Source organism: Pezoporus wallicus, unplaced genomic scaffold (assembly GCF_028554395.1).
Source record: "Pezoporus wallicus isolate ANWC-B61680 ecotype Strahan unplaced genomic scaffold, APGP_CSIRO_Pwel_v1 scaffold_11491, whole genome shotgun sequence".
In the NCBI taxonomy this organism is placed as follows: domain Eukaryota; kingdom Metazoa; phylum Chordata; class Aves; order Psittaciformes; family Psittacidae; genus Pezoporus; species Pezoporus wallicus.
In genome coordinates this window covers 3,760,972-3,778,259 of record NW_026642649.1, presented here as the reverse complement: position 1 = coordinate 3,778,259, position 17,288 = coordinate 3,760,972, and the positions used below count along the sequence as shown (strand labels likewise).

Below are 17,288 nucleotides of genomic sequence, written 5' to 3'. Positions count from 1 at the left end.
CCACCACCAGTTGTGCCCATGGGGGCTATGGGTGGCGGGCTGACCCCCCGGGGGGACATGGGGAGGCCTGGGCCCACCGCACAGTGACCCTGGGATTGGCTTCTTCTTCCCATGCGTGCCCCAAGGGCCATTTTGGGCTCTGCGGTGGCCCCAGGCTGGGCTCGGGGGGGATGGTTCTGGGTGCTTGGGGGATCCCCTGGACTGGGGGGGTGTCAGGGCTGAGGGGCCCCCATTGCCTGAACCCATTGTGCCCCCCCCCAAGGCCTTGCTGTCACCATGGTTCCCTGGTGCTCATCCCGCACCCAGGGATCCAGCTCTGGCTCCACACCGGGATCAGTGGGGCCATCATCGCCCCCCTCTGGCACCTCGTGAGTGACGGGAAAGGGGGGGGATTAGGGTGGGTGGGGGGCACCCAGAGCGACCCCTTAAGCCCCCCCCCCCCCCCCCCCCCCCCCATCCCCGCAGGGACCTCACCAGCAGTGATGACTCCGGCAGTGACTTTGAGGCCACTCTGCAGCCATGTGGCAAACGGGGACCCCAGCAGGGGCCAAAGCACAGCCAGGTATGTCCTGACCCTCCCTTCTCCCCCTTCCACGCGTGGGTGCCGTCCCACGGCATCCCTGACCCCCCTTCCATGTGTCTGCCCCCAGGTCAGGAAGCGTCCCCGGGTGATGGAGCCAAACGGTGACCGCAGCAGCACACCCACAGTCAACCCGGAGCCGAGCACCCTCTTTGAAGCCATTAAATCGGCCAAAATCGCCGTGGAGGTAACCCCAAACTGGTGCAGCGCTCCCTGGGGATGCAGGGCCGCATGGGTGAGGATGTGGGGGGAGAAGGGGGGTTTGGGGGGCTCCCAACCTGTTTTTGTGCCCGCAGACGGTGGTGGATGACTGGTTGGAGACCTACAAGCGAGACCGTGAGACAGGGTTCTTGGAGCTCATCAACTTTATTGTGTGCTCCTGCGGTTGCCAAGGTCGGGGTCCCCAGGGTGGAGGAGTCCCCTCAGTGCTGCTGGCGGGACCCCAGTTTCATCCCTTTCCCTCTCCCCCACAGGTGTGGTGACACCAGAAATGTTCAGGGACCTGCAGAACTCGGAGATCATCCAGCAGCTGACGGAGCAGTTCAAGGAGGTGCTGGATTGGTGTGGGAGTGGGCGATGGAGAGGGGGGATCCAGCTCACCCCATCCGTATCTCATGTAGGATTCATCCGAGTACCCCCTTTCGCTCAGCACCCGACCCTGGCGCCAGTTCCGGGCTGGGTTTTGCGAGCTGCTGACAGCAGTGGTGCAGCGATGCCAATACAGCATCATCTATGATGAATTCCTGATGGGTTCCCTCATCTCCTTCCTCATCAGCCTCACTGATTCCCAAGTACGGGCTTTCCGCCACACCAGCACCCTGGCAGGTAGGCAGCACCCGTGGGTGGCTCCCCTTGGGCACCCCATGGAAGGGGTCCCGGTACCCACAAGCGTTGCGGTCATAGCCATGAAGGTGATGTCGGCGCTGGTCAAGGTGGCGTTGGGCGTGAGCGTGCACCAGGAGAACAACCTGCGGCAATACGAGGCCGAGCGGAGCAAGGGGCCCGGCCGCCGCGCCACCGAGAAGCTGGAGGCGTTGATGGTGAAGCGCCAGGAGGTGAGTGGCGGTGCTGCCAGCACGGTGATGGTGGCACGGGCCCTGGTCAAACCGCGCCACGTCCCCACACCAGCTCAGAGAGCAGCAGGAGGAGATTGAGAACATGATGAACGCCATCTTCAAGGGTGTCTTCGTACATCGCTACAGGTTGGTGGCTCGGGAGGGGAATGGGGGGGGTCTCATGGGTGGGGGAGAGATTTAGGGGTGAGCGGCAGGAGACCCCTGGCATTGCTGTGTGGTGCAGGGACGTGGTGCCGGACATCCGAGCCATCTGCATGGAGGAGCTGGGGACGTGGATGAAGACCTACGCGGCTTCCTTCCTCACCGACAGCTACCTCAAGTACATCGGGTGGACCTTGTATGACAAGGTGGGTACCGATGGGGGGGGCACGGGGGGTGCAGGGACAGGACCCCGTTGACAGCTGCCACTGCAGCAGTGGGAGGTGCGCCTGCAGTGCGTGAAGGCATTGCAGGGGCTCTACGGCCACCGGGACACGGCTGCCCACATGGAACTCTTCACCAGGCGCTTCAAGGTGAGGAGGCCCCCATGGGGAGGGTCCCTTGGGTGTCTCCCCCACGCCCAGTAGGGTGACACCGATGTGTCCTTCACCAGACACGCATGGTGTCCATGGTGCTCGACAAGGAGCTCAGCGTGGCCGTGGAGGTGGTGAAGCTGTTGACACTGATGCTGGAGTGAGCATGGGGATGGGGTTTTGCAGGGGGTGAGGGGACACCCGAGAGGCCTTTGGGGACCCCCCACCCTTCCTTCTACACAGGAACATGGAGGAGGCACTGACGGATGAGGACTGCCAGAGCGTGTACCCTGTTGTCTTTGTATCCAACCGGCCCCTCGCCACTGCCGCTGGGATTTTCCTCTACCGCCGGTGAGCAAGACCCAGTACCTGGTACAGCCCATCCTAGTGCTGCTGTCACGCACACACAACCCCCAAAACACCGAGCCTGCCAAAGCATGAGTCAAGGCTCCATCTTCCTGCCAGCTCCCCTCATCCCGGCCTTGTTAGTGCCAGTATTAATGAGAGCGGGATGCCAGGGTGGCCAAATCCAACCGGAGCCACTCGTGCTCTTCCACCAGCCGTGTGTTTGTCTCGGCACAGGCCTATGGCATCAGCGGTGTTTGGGTTTGGCACATCTGGGGCAGAGGCAGATGTGATCCCCTGGGATGCAGGGATCAGGGTACAGCCCACGGTGGGGGTCATGGGACCCCTCTATCCCTGTCCCTTTGGTGTCCCCCAGCTCTGTCCCCAAAGTGGGCTGTACATGGGACCCCTATTGCCATGTCCCCTGGGTGCCTGGTGCCTGCGTGTCCCCCAGCTCTGTCCCCACGCCAGGGGGGATGTGGGACCCCCGTGTTTGACTCTGTCCTTGTGTCCTCAGGCTGCTGGACCCCCAGCAAGGTGCGGGCGTGGATGCATCTCACGACAGGGACAACAGGACCTTCTTTCATGTCCTTCTGACCTTCTTCATCGAGATCGAGGTGAGGATGGCCTTGCGGGGGCAGGCAGGACAGTGGGGTGGTCCCTGCGTGCCGTGACTCCCCTGTCCCCACCATCCCCAGCTCCATGAGCACGCAGCCTACTTGGTGGACAGCCTGTGGGACTGCGCCGGGCCTCGGCTGCGGGACTGGGAGACCATCAGTGCTTTGCTGCTGGAGGAGTCACCTGCTGAGGGTATGGTGCTACTGGGAGACACCAGAATGTGCTGGGGTATCATGGAGGAGGCACTGGGAGAAAGTGGGAAGCACTGGGATGACACTGGGAGATATTGGGAGGCATGGGGATGTCACTGGGAGGCACTGGGATGTGCTGAGAGACACTGGGGGACATTCCTGGGACATGTTGGGACATTACCGGGAGATACTGGGATGTCAGTGGTAGGCACTAGGACAGCCATGGAACACTCTGGGATGTCCCTGTGTTGGCGCTGTCATCGCCACTGCACTGGTGGGCAGTCAGGACTCATACTGGGATGTATTAGGGTGCCCTGGGCTTGCAGATGGGGAGGTGCTGGTTGCATTCCAAACTTCATTCCAGTCCTCCCCATTCCCCAGGTCTGGGAGACCAGCAGGAGAAGGTGCTGGTGGAGATCCTGGCAGCCAGCGTGGTCCAGGCAGCTGAGGGGCAACCTGTGGGCCGTGAGCCAGCCAAGAAGGTAACGGGGCTGGGAAGGGGCAAAACTCGGGGGGATTAGGAGGACCCCCCTTGACCCCCTCTTTTTGATCCCAGCCTTCATCCCGAGAGCGGAAGGCGCAGATGGAGGAAAGAATCCGCCTTACCCACTGCCTTATCCCAGCTCTTCCCAAGCTGCTGGGCAAGGTGACTGGGAGGGGGGATACCCCACTGGCATCCCCAGGGCTTTGGGGGAGTTGGTGTTGACCCCTCCGTTGTCCTTCTCATCCTCTCACTGTCATGTCCCCCCCCAACCAAGTTTTCAGCAGATGCTGAGAAGGCGGCTCCGCTCCTGGAGGTCTTGTGCTGCTTCGACCTCAGCATCTACTGCACCGGGCGGCTGGAGAAGGTGTTGTCCCCTGGTGTCACCCCAATTCTTGTCACCCCCCCGGGTAGCATCCAATCCCCCCAGCACTGGGGCTGAGCCACCTTGCCCCTCAAAACTGTTGAGGCAGGGATAGGATGCAGCGTGTTCCCCAAATGTCCCCTTTGGTGGTCAGGTGCCCCCCATCAGCATACTGTCCCCATCACCCCAGAGTGTCCATGGCTGTCCCCATCTTCACAAGGGGGTCCATATGTCCGCACGGGTTGCCCCTGGGAGGCTTTGTCCCCATGGTGAGGTGACGTGTCTCTCCTGCAGCACCTGGAGCTGGTGCTGGAGCAGCTGGAGGAGGTGGTGCAGAAACACACGGAGCAGACGGTGCTGGAAGCTGCATCCCGCGCACTCCACGCGCTCTGTGACCCTGAGCTGGCCCTGCAGCGGCACGGGGACCGGGTGCGGAGCCGCCTGGCTGACCAGCTGGCAGACAAGTTCAACCAGGAGGTCACCGAGATGCTCCAGGTAGAGGGAACGGGGACATGGAGTCAGGACAGGGCTGGGGACCTGGACATGAAGCAGGGATGGGGCTAGGGACAGGGACATGGAGTGAGGCTGGGAACAAGAGATGGACCAGGACTTGTAGGGATACTGGTGGCCTGGGTAGGGACAATTGGCAGGAAAAGCTGATCTAGGAAGTACTGGGTTGGGGAGGCAGCAAGGGACCCAGCCAGCTGTGGTTCTCCAACCCTTCATGCGGTGTCCCCAACCCTTCATGCGGTGTCCCCAACCCCTGGCCCTGCCCAGGCCTCGTTCCTGGATGAGGAGGAAGTGTACAGCATGGCAGCCACACTGAAGAGGATCTCCATCCTGTTCAAGTGAGTGGGAGGCCACATGCCACCCCTGTGTTCATGTCCCCAAGGGTCCCCTGGATGCCCTCATTCCCTTCTGCTCCCCATGTCCCCATCCCCTGGTATCCCTATCCCCATCTGCTCCCCGTGTCCCCATCATCCCATCCCCCATGTCCTATGCCCCATGCTCCACATGTCCCCATCCCTGTCCCCCATGTCCCCTCACCCCGCTGATGCTGCTCTGTCCCCGCAGCGCCCATGACCTGACGCCCTGGCAGCTCTTTGATCCCTGCACCCAGCTCCTACAACGTGCCGTGGACACGGGTGAGGTGCCACCGCAGGTACCACCCTGGGGACACAGCTTTGGGGACACACTGGGGACACGATGAGGCACATCCCTCACCCACATCCATCCCTGCAGGTCCTTGTCCCCACCATCACCTGCCTCTATTTCCACATCCTCTGGGAGCTCTCTTGCTTGCCCAGCACCGATGTCCCTGAGGTGAGCGACCACCAGGACAATTTGGGGTTGCCCCTGTGTCCCTAAAGGCCATTGTCTCCCTAAATGCCACCATGTCCACAAACGTTACCATGTCCCCCTGCCCAGGAGCAGCTGCAGAGCCTGAAGACCAAAGTCATCACCTTCTGCTCTCTGTGCCACAGCTGCCTGTCCGACGTGGACACTGGCATCCGGGAACAGGTACACAGGAACCTGGAGGGATGGGAAGAGATGGAACCCGCCCTGATGCCAAGCCCATCCTTGTGTTCTCAGGCCTTCAGAGTGCTCAGCGACCTGCTGCTGGTGTTGGGGCCACGGTTGCCAGAGGACGGGCGAGAGGAGCTGGCTCCCCTGGTGCTACGTCCCGATGCTGAGCTGCAATCCCAGCTGGCCGCCTTCCTCATGGACCACGTCTTCTACCCTGCTTATAGCCACGAGCAGCTCTTGGCCACTGGTAAATCACTGGGTGACCCCCTAGAGTGCTTGTCTCTCCCTTAATTGTCCCTCCTTAATTGTGCCCCCCCTTAATTGTCCCCTCCTGTCCCCATAGAGGACAGTGAGAGCTGCATCGAGGAGCTGCACCGACGCCGCGTGCTTCTGGCCGGCTTCTGCAAACTCATCATCTACGGCGTCTTGGAGCTCAGCGCCGCTTCCGACGTCTTCAAGCACTACACCAAGGTAACCGGGCGCACCAGGGTGGGTCCCTGCTGTCCCACTGTCCCCACAACACCTCGGGCACACTGGGTCCTGTCCCTCCCTCCCCAGTTTTACAGCGATTATGGGGACATCATCAAAGAAACGCTCAGCTTGACCCGGCAGATCGACCGGCAGGAGTGGGCTCGCACGCTGCTCCTCAGCCTGCAGCAGGTTGGGGTGGTGGTGGAGGGCTGTGTGTGTTGGGGGGGCCTGGGGTGGGGCCTGGGGTCTCCAGGGGGGTCTGGAGGGCTGCTTTAGGGAGGTCTGGGAGGCTCCAGGTTGTGTGGACAGGGTTTGAGGGTCTGGGGATGTGGGGGGAGAGTCTGGGGGTACTCCAGGGGGTTGGGGATTTCTATGTGGATCTGGAGTGGTGTCCAGGTGGGTCTGATGGGGGCTTTGGGAGGTCTGGGGGGCTCCAGGATGTGCGGACAGGGTTTGAGGGGGAGGTCTGGGAGTACTCCAGGGGGTTGGGGATTTCTGTGTGGATCTGGAGTGGTGTCCAGGTGGGTCTGATGGGGGCTTTGGGGTGCTCTAGGGAGGTCTGGGGGGCTCCAGGATGTGTGGACAGGGTTTGAGGGGGAGGTCTGGGGGTACTCCAGGGGGTTGGGTGGATCTGAAGTGGTCTCCAGGTGGCTCTGAGGGGGGCTTTGGGGTACTCTAGGGAGGTTTGGGGGGCTCTGGACGATGTGGATGGGGTTTGGGGGGGTGTCTTTGGGGAGGTCCAGGGACCTGGGAGGCTCCCAGGGGTGCTCCAAAGGGGTGTTGATGGGGGTTCCAAAGGTTCCCCCCTAACCCTGTGCCCAACACCATAGCTGATGACAGAGCTGCTGCACCAGGAAGGTCCTGACATCCGGGTGTCGGAAGCTTTCCCAGAAATCCGGGACTTGGCGCGAAGGTTTTCCCTCTTCTTCAGCCTCCACCAGCTCCGAAGCCGCCCGCTGCTGCTCAACATCCACAGGTACAACAGGATGAAAATGCAGGGGGGGCAGAGGGGATTTTTGGGGGTGTCACCCCCTCCTTATACCTTTATCCCTGCCAGGGAAGGGATTCTGTTTGCTTTCCAGAAGATCCCGGGCTCAGAACCGGGATCGCCACCCCTCAATTTACCCTTCCTGGAGGTGCTGAGCGAGTTTTCGCCCTGTGTGCTGCACCCAGATAAAGCTTTGCTGTGAGTTATTTGGGGGGGGCACCCTAGGGCAGGGTCTTGGAGGGTCCTTTCAGGTCTCTTTGGGTCCCATTGGGGTCCTCAAGGTCAACATGGGGAGCCTCGGAGGATGTGGGGTGTCTGTTTGCCCCCGCAGTACCCCACTGATCCCCTCCCCATACCTTTGTTGTCCCTCCCTAGCTTAACCTACCTGGACAAGGTGTCCCGGGAGCAGCTCGGGGTGCTGGCACCAGGTGACACAGGGCAGTGGCATCCCCTTGTCACCTACCGCAACTCGTTACAGCCACAGGATGAGGGGGGGACCGGGGAGAGCAGCCGTGGTGCAGCGCCCACCCCACACCGCACCAAGAGACCCCGCCTGGAGGGTGAGGATTGGGGTACGGGTGGGGGTCAGGGGTCCTGGGGGTTGCATCACCCCCAGCACCCATCTGGGCTCTGTGGGGTTAGGGGGGTCCTCATGCTTAACATCCCCCCCGCAGCCCCACCGCAGGCCCCCAGCTCCAGCCCATTGCTGAGCACCCACCCTTCCAGCCCAGCCTTGACCTCCACCATGTTACGGGGTGACCCCCGGCCCCCCCGGCCGTTGTTCTCTGGCTCCATCCTCTCCTCACCACAGCAGCAGCTCCATGACTCTGCGGTGCAATCGTCTGATGCCGTGAGTGATGGGGGGGGCTTAGAGAGGGCAGGTGGAGGTTGGGGGTGATAAGGGGAGCATGTCTAACTGGGGGGCTTTGGTGGGGAGCATGGCATGGGCATTGGGGGGATGGAGCTTTTGGAGGCCATGGGGGGGTACTGGGGTGTTTGGAGGGGGATACTGGGTGTGTTGGGAGAGGTCAGTCTGGAGGGGTTCCTCCACCTTTCCCCCCCCCTGCTTCTACATCAGCTGCAGCCTGATAGTGGTGGAAGAGGAAGAGCAGGAGGAAGAGCAGAGAGGCGAAGAGGAGGAAGAGGAGGGCAGGGTGAGCTCCTCCTCCCAGGACCCCCTCCAGCCACCCTGGGGTGCCCCACCTCACTTGTGTGTTTCATCCTCCCCCCCAGGGCTGCCTCTGGGACGCCTTTGACAGCGTGTTGAACATGAAGGTGATATTGGAGGGGTGGGCCTGGGTTTGGGGGAGCCTTTCCCCCACCCCACCCAGTTTGGGGGACACCCCCTTACCTTTCTTCCCCCCCAGCCCCAGGATGGGTGATCAAGGACCCCAGCGCACCCCCCTGCGGTGGCACGGTGCAGTTTGGAATCTGTTTATCATCGTTATGAGCCCAAATTTAGGGGGGGTTGCACCCCCCCATGGGCCACTTTGTTAACAGTTAATAAAGAGTTGTTTGGCAGCTGCTGGTGTTGGGGGGTCAGAATGGGGGTCCCCAGGGTGCAGGGGGGGGTCCCTGCTCCAAGGCACATGACATAGGAGTTGCCATAGGTTATGTAGTGCACCCAGCCATGGGGGGTGAGGAACCCTCTGCCCCCCCACCATGGTGCAGAGGAAGCTCAAAGTTCAGGTTCATGGGACCCAGCTCCAGCCCATGCAGGGACACATGGGGCAGACATGGGGTACCCATGGCACAGCGGGGGGACACCCATGGGGGTCCAAGTCAACCTGGAGAAAACTATAGGAAAAGGAAGCTGCATTTTCCATAGTCCTTTAGGTCTTGGCTTCCCAACAAGGAAGTCACTGATAACTGCACTGATGGTGATGTACATGATGCAAATAGGCCTTTGCTGAGAATGGAACTAAAACAACATCTCTTGCAACACAGGAAGATAGATATGGGTCTAGCATTGGCAAGGTTTACACTAGAGAATGGGCCTGGGGTGACTTTGCTGGTGGCTGTGGGGCAGGGACCACGTCCAGGGGAGAGGAATGAGGGCAGCGTTACTTCTAGACCCGGGCTCAGCAGCACGGGTGTTGGGATGTAAGGTGCAGTGCGAGTGCAGAATGGCAGCGTTTGATCGCAGACACCCAGCACCTCTGGCATTTCACTCCAGCGTGCCCAAACGTGGCACTGCACCGGGCTGGACACCTCTAAGCTCATCTCTAAGGATCCTGCCTTAACAAAATCAAACGCTTTACTGATTGACCGTGGCTGGGCTGGGAATGACCGTGGACGTCCCTGCTGAGGCATGGAAGTGATGGGTTTGTAGACCTGGAGTTTAGAATTCCATTGATAAGGGATTCCTTCACGCTTCCAGAGGAGAGGTAGAAGAGTGGTCAGAGAACCCTTGGGATAACAAGGGAAACAACTGGAATGCTGGGCTCCCGCACCTCGTTTCCCCTACGCGTCCCTGCTGTGCTGCCCTTCTTCCGCCAGGGGGAGCACCGCACCGCTCCCATGCCCTTAGGCTCCGTGCCGAGCGCCCCCGAGGGTGCAACCGGCCCCGGGGCGCGGTACCGCTCGCAGCCACCGGGGGGCGCGGCGGCGGCAGCAGGCACCGCACGGAGCCCCACGGCGCTCGGAGGGCGCCTCTCTCCTCTTCCTCCCCGGGCAGAGCCGGGGGGCAGAGCCCAGCCACAGCCCCGGCAACGCCGCTTCCACACCGGTGTCCACCAGGACCGCTCCTCTCTGTCCCTTTAACCCCGGCTGTGGCTCTCGGCAGCGGCTTCTCCCTTCGCCCCCGCAGCCCCGGACCTTCCGTCGGGACCCATCACCGCCCCTCTCGTCAGCCGGAGCCCCACGGGGCCGGTTCTGGGCAATGACCCTGGAGGGCCCGAGCCAGGGCGATTCCTTGTTGTACCCAGGGTGAGATTAAGGCACAAACGGGGTCAAACACCGCTAATCAAAGAGATTCATTGCTCACTTACCTGAAACCTGGCGCTGGCATCACCTACACATGTTAGGCTCCAGAACGGTGCTACCAGCATGGGTATCCTCACTTACTTACCCACCTAAAACTCCACCTGTGTAAAGCCTCACTGCACAGCACTCTCCTCTTGCCCACAAGCCAGCTCCCTAAGTGCAGACGTCCACCCCTGCTCCTAATCCTAAGGTGCCAGGACAGAAGGATTTTGTTGGGCATCACCTACGCACGGTGCCCTCTGGAAGAGTGCCACCGACATGGCAATCCACCTTCGCTTTGCCATCAAAACCTCCATGTGTACTGCCCCTCTGTTGAGGGCCCTTGGGTGTCCTTGTCCTGGAGCACGGCTCACAGAATGCCACTGCTCCCACACTGGAGGTGCTAGGACTAAAAGCTGGTGCTGGGCATCACCTACACAAGGAGACCTCCGGAGCGGTACCAATTCACTCTTCCTTTGCCACCAGAACCTCCATCTGTGTACTGCATCTGCAGCAGGGCTCTCAGGCATCCCAGGAACCAGCTCCCAGGGTGCACACATCCAGTCCCTCACACCCTGCCTAGACAACCAATACTGATAACCTGAGATAAAAAGGCTTCACGTGGAGATCCTGACTGGTACGGGAACGCCAGCCCACCCAGAAATAATCCTGGATAAATCTCAGCTGCTGAAAACGTAAAAACCCAAAGCAAAAAGTGCTCAAGGCCGTCAAAAGACTGAAGGAACAACAAAGGAGTGATCCCAGCAGAGCCCAAGAGCTGAATGAACTCCCTACTGAGCGGCTGTGCCTCAAGTGCACCAGGTCCCATCACCTTCCCACAATCCATAGGGAAAGGGGAGGGGAAAACCACCACCTGGGATAAAGGAAGCCGGAACAGTTGTTGTGCATCTGCTTGTCTACAGGATGGTAATGGCTGGTGAAGAGGAAAACCAAGAAAGCAACTTGTTTTCAAAGGAGCAAGAGCTGACTCTTTCCCGCAGGTAGGAGTGTTGTGTTGGTGAGGGGACCAGCTGATGAGTTCCACTTCACATCCCAGGGGGTTGATAGGAAAAGGAGTGCTTCATACTAAGCTGAGGACAGTTAACAATACCTAACACACCATCTGTGTCCTACCGCTCTGGGCATCAATCTCAGGTATTCCAAAGTGCAAACATCCAGCTCATGCTTCCACGCATAAAGTGCCAGGACAGAAAGGTGGTGCTGGGCATTGTGTACTCATGGAGAGCTCCGGATTGGTGCCACCAACATGGCAACATGCACTTGCTTTCTAATGTAAAAGCTCCATCTCTGAACTGCCCCTTTGTCGAGCGCACTTGGTTGTCTTGGAGCGTGGCTCTCGCAGTGCCAACATCCAGCCCCTGCTCCCACACCTGAGGTGCCAGGATGGAAAGCTGGTGCTGGGCATCACCTACACATGGGGCAACTCACGTGATTGGGGTGCTGCAGTGGATGGCTACAGGATCTTCAGAAGGGATAGGCAAGGAGAAAGAGGTGGTGGGGCTGTGTTGTACATCAGGGAGTGCACTGGCTGCCTTGAACTCAGGTTGTGTGGATGAAGACCAGGGAGAAGGCCAGCCAAGCTATGTATGCTGCTAGGCGCCTACTATAGACTGCCCAGCATGGATGAGTGGAAGGTTGGCCCTGTTGTGAAAGGAATGTAATTCACCTGCTGCATGTATGGCAAGCAGATAAAGGGTCTGAGAGAATTCCCAGGGACAATCGCCCTCTTCTTAAATGGGAGGGAGCTTGAGATATTGCTGAAAACGAATAGAGGGCTTAGAGGCTACTGTGCATCTGCTTTGCTCTTTCCAGATTCAAGAGCATGGAGATGTGTTAGGGGCTTAAGTCAAAGTCCGAACCCCACACGTGGTGGGGTGTATTGTGACAAGATAAATACGAGAGCTCCAAAGGCTTTTCCAAACAGGCATCGTGCTTCACTGACCCACTGTGGGGTTTTGTTTCTTAACCTGGGCTTGCTCATTCTCCTTTAATTGCGGGGAATGGGTGATAATAGCCTTGGTCGTAGGCTGGTGTCCATCAGGCTGCTATTCCCTTCTTTTCTGTTTTAGAGAATACACTGACTTGTTTGTTAGCATTTCTGTTGACACAAAGCCTGGAAATGATTAAGTAGTTGGGTAATGCATTAGTTCCTGTATGGGAAACGTGCAGAAGTGCCCCTGTTGACTGTCACTTCAATAGACATGCTTCCCAAATCTCTGTACAAGTACAATGCTGCCTGTGCTGATAGTTACTGGAATTGATGCTCGTGTTTCCTGGCATTGCTCTTTTGCTCCTGCACCAACAACATGAGAAGCGTTTTTTCCAGCCTCCTATAAAAAGGGGATTAAACAGCAGCTTTTGGAATACAAAATCATTGTTATTGCCTGCACGCTGCAAATCCCAGCCTCGCTTCATGTAATTAAAGAGTTTGCTTGAGTGGGTTTTTCCCATTAAACTCTTTGAGAGCGGTTCTTGCTGTTCAGCTTCATTTTGCCTTTGCTTACGTGGACACGTGTTTAGTGGTTTTGCTTTAAAACGGAGGGTAAGATAAAAGTGCAGGGGGTTGGGTTGCAGGGGTGTGAGGAAGAGCACTTGAGAATATGAAAAGGCAAGAAATGAATAGGCTAAATGAAAGACCAATCAACCTCTCAAAGCCATGTCAACTGTCTGAGCCTCGATCTCAAAGGGAAGAATTGGGTGACCCCATAGAGATCAATAGCAGCTTCATTTTTGTAATGGATTCTATTTCAAAGCACTCAAGTATTGTGGTAATGGAAGAATAAACTCTTACAGCAGAAGAGGTAGAGTTACACTTTTGGGATAGGAAGGAATGGATTTGGGCAAGACCAGTCAAGGTACTAGGGATGGAGCTTAACCTGCTTATGACAAGTATTACGTGATACAGTTGATGCCCGTTTCAGCAGAGGTTCTTGTCATCCAAACTAGCACGGGATTCCTTGTCATCCCTTGGTTTTGCACAATGAAGAAGAAACACAATGTGTCAAGGGAAGAAAAGATCAGCTACATAAGAAGCCAGCATCCTTGGCCCCACCATCCAGGGGTCTGTACTTAGTGACTGGGAAGGTCCTGTCTGGTTGGAAACCCCATGAATCAGTGCCTGTCCCCGTGTCACTCCTTACACCACTGAATGATACGGGAGGGGTCTGAAAATGTGCAAGGTCCAGACTTAGTGGGATTGTGCTGTTTAGCATTGTTTTAGCAGGCTGATGCTGGCCCTGGAGCATCATTCTGAGTCCCAGGTGAGCATCGTTCTTAGTGATGTTGTGCAGCACCTGTGTTGGGTTTGCAGAGGGGTGCCTTTAACCCAAATTGCACATCATCTTTGATGTTCCCCTCAAAGTGTCTGTGACAGCTTCTTACTGGTTCAGACGGATTTTGTGTGTGTGTATGTAGGTGAGGAGAAGTTATCCGAATCAATGCACCTTCCCCTTGTTTTGCCTTTCATCAGCTGTCCAGTTTCCGAGTAATCTGTGCTGTGTTTTCATCTTGGCCATCTTCTAATTCACAAGCCCATTTTTGCTGTTCTTTGGAACTAGTTATACACAGCAGTGAGCAAAATTACCCCTTTGCAGTATTCAAACCCTTGTTATGCCATGATTATTTCATTAAGAACCAGGTCCTCATATTTAAAATAGGTGGTGAACGGACGCTTCCTGTTCACTGTGACTATTAAAACAGCTTTTTACCCTGATGGCCAACCTTCATCATTGCAATTACCCAACAGCTAGATTGCACTTCGGCTTTCTAATGGTACCTGGCAGCGGGAAGCAGTTTTGAGTGCTGGGTAAAATCATCCTGCACACTGGGTTTGTCTCCTTGGCTGGCAGCTGGCTCCAAAAGAGCTGGAGGAGAACAGGAGTTAAAGATCCGCAAGGCTTAAAGCGAATGAGCATTAATAGATCTCTGTTGCATGGAAAAGTTCAAATGCTAGTATTTGCTAAAAGGTTCAGTGCAGCTTGGAAGCTGTTCTATACACATATTTACATGTATGTGTGTATGTTGTCTCTCTGTGTGTGTGTATATGAACATATAACACATGCACATGTGCATATATATGTATGTTTTCTATCTATATACATATAAATGTGCCCAGATAGAGTTAAATGTGATCTACCTCATTTTTTTCCTGTATTTCCACACACTCTAATTACCAAAGGAGAAGGAATGATTGAATTAGTTTTTCTAGTTAAATAGAAAACAAGATGAAAGGAGCACAGAGGGAACGTGGTGCCAGAATGACCTGATAGCTTTCCTTACATGGGATAATGGATTTTCCAAAATAGAAAAGAAGGTAAATATCATTTGGACCTTAACAAAGCATTTGATACACTCCTAAATGGGAAGATGCTAATAAAGCAAAAGAAGATGGAGGTTGACAGAGGACATGAAGAACTGACTGATTGGGAGAGGGAGAAAAAGACATCAAGCAGCGGGTTTTACTGCGAGCTCCTCGAGGGTCAGGTAGCATTTTCATTAGGTATGTGAAGTCATTATGCTCCTGAAATCTGACCATGAGGGGGCATAGCTAACATGGAAGAAGACCCTCATATACCCAAACCTCTCTGACTCTGACAGGTAGATAAAGGGGAAGAAGTGTGGTTACAGCAGAATGCCAGGGCAGGCACTTCAGGGTTAAGGAGCAATTTCTTCTCTAAGGGAGATGAGAGGTGACTCAGGTGGAGTTGATCGGAGGGTGACTATGAACCAACCATGGGATGAAGCCATGCAGAAGGTGGACACGCTCGCGGCGTACATCAGACAAGCAGCCAGTTTCCTTGTGGAGGGCGTGGATAAGGGCACATCTGCATCACAATCGCTGTCACATTCCTCTAAGAAAGAGGAATTCATCTGCAGCAAGTGCAGAGGTACCACGAAGCGTGTCATAGAGATATGACATAAAGTACTGCTTAGCCTGAAACATAAAGGCTACGGTAGGATACAGATTTCTTTCTAAGGGTACAGTGGTTAGCCTAATACCAGGGACAGAAGGGAGCTGTTTAAAGGAAAAAACAATACAAACCCCAAGTAACCACAGAACATTCAGACTGGAAAGCAAGAACAGGTTCTCATTATTAGGTCAGAGCAGTAGAAACAACCTCCCTGCTCCAATAACTCCAGCAACTTCTAGGACAAAGCCTGTTAACAGAACAAGATGATGTGGCATGATCCCAGTGGAAAGGCAGGTTTCTGCTGAGCTAATGTAGAGGTGGCCTCTTCAGATACTGCTACTGGTCACCCAAGTCCCTATTTCCCTGAAGAAATCTAACTTGCCTTGCGAAGTACCATTTTAAATGGAAGCCTTGCTTGCTGTTAGCTTGGAATCCCCAAGTAAGGCAGACACAGCCCTACTTTCCAGTGGGAAACCTTAAGGTCTCATGGAAGGAATGCTTAGTTGGCAAAGTTCCTGTCCCCAGAAGCAGATTCAAGCAATTTCAGCCCAGTGTATACCTTGATTCATACTTCATTGACGAAAGGGAATCACTTGTTTGCTCAAGAATGCCCTTGGCCTAGGGATGATGGTCATGGATGGTCACTCAACGCTGTTCCGTATCAGCATTGTTTCACAATGGAGCTGTGGCAGCCCCTTGCTGTTGGGGTGATAGAGCAGATGGTGCTGCAGAGGATGAACAGGCTGTTTTCTTGTGCCAGGGCATTGTGTGGGTCACTTTGTCCTAGGTCAGTAAGGGATGTATGGGAACCACACCAGGACCCTGTGGAGCCCACCCTGTGCATGAGGCTGGGGACAGTGCTCATCAGAGCCTTTCTTTTGCTGAGGGATGCTTTGTGTTAGGGAAGTTCATCCAGTGGCAACACAGGGCACCTAAGTCAGACCCCATTGCTTGCAGGAGGAGCCAAAGAAGGGATCTAGCTTCCCATAGGAATAACTTTAGACAACACCTCCCTCTGCTGTGCCCCCTGTTCATGATGAGGCCTTGGGTGACATGGTTTAGTGTGAGGTGTCCCTGCCCATGGCAGGGGGGTTGGAACTTGATGATCTTAAGGTCCTTTCCAACCCTAACTATTCTATGATTCTATGAACTGTTGTGAAGATGTGAGAGCTGCAGAACATCTCTGTGTTTTAAAATGAGCGTTTTGTGTTCCTTTTACCAACCTGCTGCTTCTCGTGGTGCTGGGACAGGGAGGAAAACCTGCAGGAAAGCCAACAATGCATAGGAACAGCTTGGTAAATCGAGAGTGAGGGATTCCATGAAGCACTGAACACGGTGTTCTGCCCAAAGCTGGGTGCTGCTCTCTGCTGGAGCAGTGAGGTCTCCATCACCAACAGACACAAGAGATGGTAAATGGGAAGGTCCCAGGAGGAGTGTGGGTGTTAACAACCTGCTGTCACAGTCAGACTCAGCCCAGGGCTGAAGCAGAGAAGGGAAACAAGTGATGGGATGAGAGCCTCAGGACACTGGAAAGGTTCAGGCAGGATCTGGGAATGGTGAAGGCTCTTCAGCTCGGGGAGCCCAACCAGGACAAGCAAAGGAGCAACCAGATGGTGGGCTCAGCAAGACACTGTGTCGGGGCTGGTATGCACAGAGGAGAGAAGCAGCCTGCTTGCAGTCCAGCAGAGAGTCTATGGTACTGCTTTAGGGTAGTGCATCTATTGCATCTGGGAGATGTTGTTAGGGGATGATGTTATTAGGATCCCCTCATGCAATTGCGGATAGTTTCTGTTCTTCATTAGCACCATTTGCAGCTCTGAGGACTGGTAAAGGAATTCTCAATTTAATTTTCTTTGGAAAGAAAGCACGACGGGATTGGGAAAGCATTGAGGATGCTCTTTGAAGTCTGGTGGCCTTTCCTAATGATCATCTACTATGATTTTGTCTTGGGGGGGGGGGGGGGGGGCTAGTTTTATTCATCTATTAATACATAAGGTATTAATAGAAAGGTTGGATAGGGCCTTGGGCAACCTGGTCTAGTGTGAGGCGTCCCTGCCTGTGGCAGGGGGTTGGAACTGGGTGAGCTTTAGGTCCTTTCCAGCCCAAACCATTCTATGATTCTCTTAATGAGACAAACAGATATTTTTAATGGCACATAGACTACAGAGATATTAAGTCCATTACATGGTCTTGGTCGTTAGCCATAATGTCTGTGCTATTCAAATCCATTGGTATTAGAT

General features: G+C 55.7%; 2 protein-coding genes across 6 annotated transcripts in view; both read left to right on the top strand.

Moving 5' to 3' along the window:
- The window catches only part of MYRIP (myosin VIIA and Rab interacting protein), a 333,617-nt gene that overhangs the window by 210,212 nt on the left and 106,117 nt on the right, over positions 1-17,288 (top strand). The window lies entirely within an intron of this gene.
- On the top strand, positions 266-9,916 carry LOC130611127 (cohesin subunit SA-3-like). The gene is made up of 31 exons (XM_057431556.1): positions 266-368; positions 466-562; positions 651-767; positions 877-973; positions 1,054-1,130; positions 1,201-1,405; positions 1,484-1,635; positions 1,709-1,782; positions 1,880-2,003; positions 2,070-2,168; positions 2,249-2,328; positions 2,412-2,519; positions 3,031-3,130; positions 3,212-3,323; positions 3,704-3,804; positions 3,879-3,968; positions 4,081-4,170; positions 4,462-4,662; positions 4,945-5,015; positions 5,242-5,329; positions 5,410-5,490; positions 5,596-5,688; positions 5,761-5,941; positions 6,038-6,165; positions 6,253-6,354; positions 6,996-7,141; positions 7,223-7,351; positions 7,529-7,725; positions 7,828-8,003; positions 8,387-8,428; positions 9,653-9,916. The coding sequence occupies exons 1-31, from the start codon at positions 277-279 to the stop codon at positions 9,914-9,916; spliced, it is 3,714 nt and encodes a 1,237-aa protein (XP_057287539.1). The 5' UTR covers positions 266-276.

What these genes read in the sequence shown, in the direction of transcription:
- LOC130611127 (XM_057431556.1), top strand. Translation starts at nt 277, where the DNA reads ATGGTTCCCTGGTGCTCATCCCGCACCCAGGGATCCAGCTCTGGCTCC. An exon ending in CCTTCTTCATCGAGATCGAG is followed by an intron (nt 3,131 to 3,211) that starts GTGAGGATGGCC and finishes CACCATCCCCAG; the next exon opens with CTCCATGAGCACGCAGCCTA. An exon ending in TCTTCAAGCACTACACCAAG is followed by an intron (nt 6,166 to 6,252) that starts GTAACCGGGCGC and finishes CTCCCTCCCCAG; the next exon opens with TTTTACAGCGATTATGGGGA.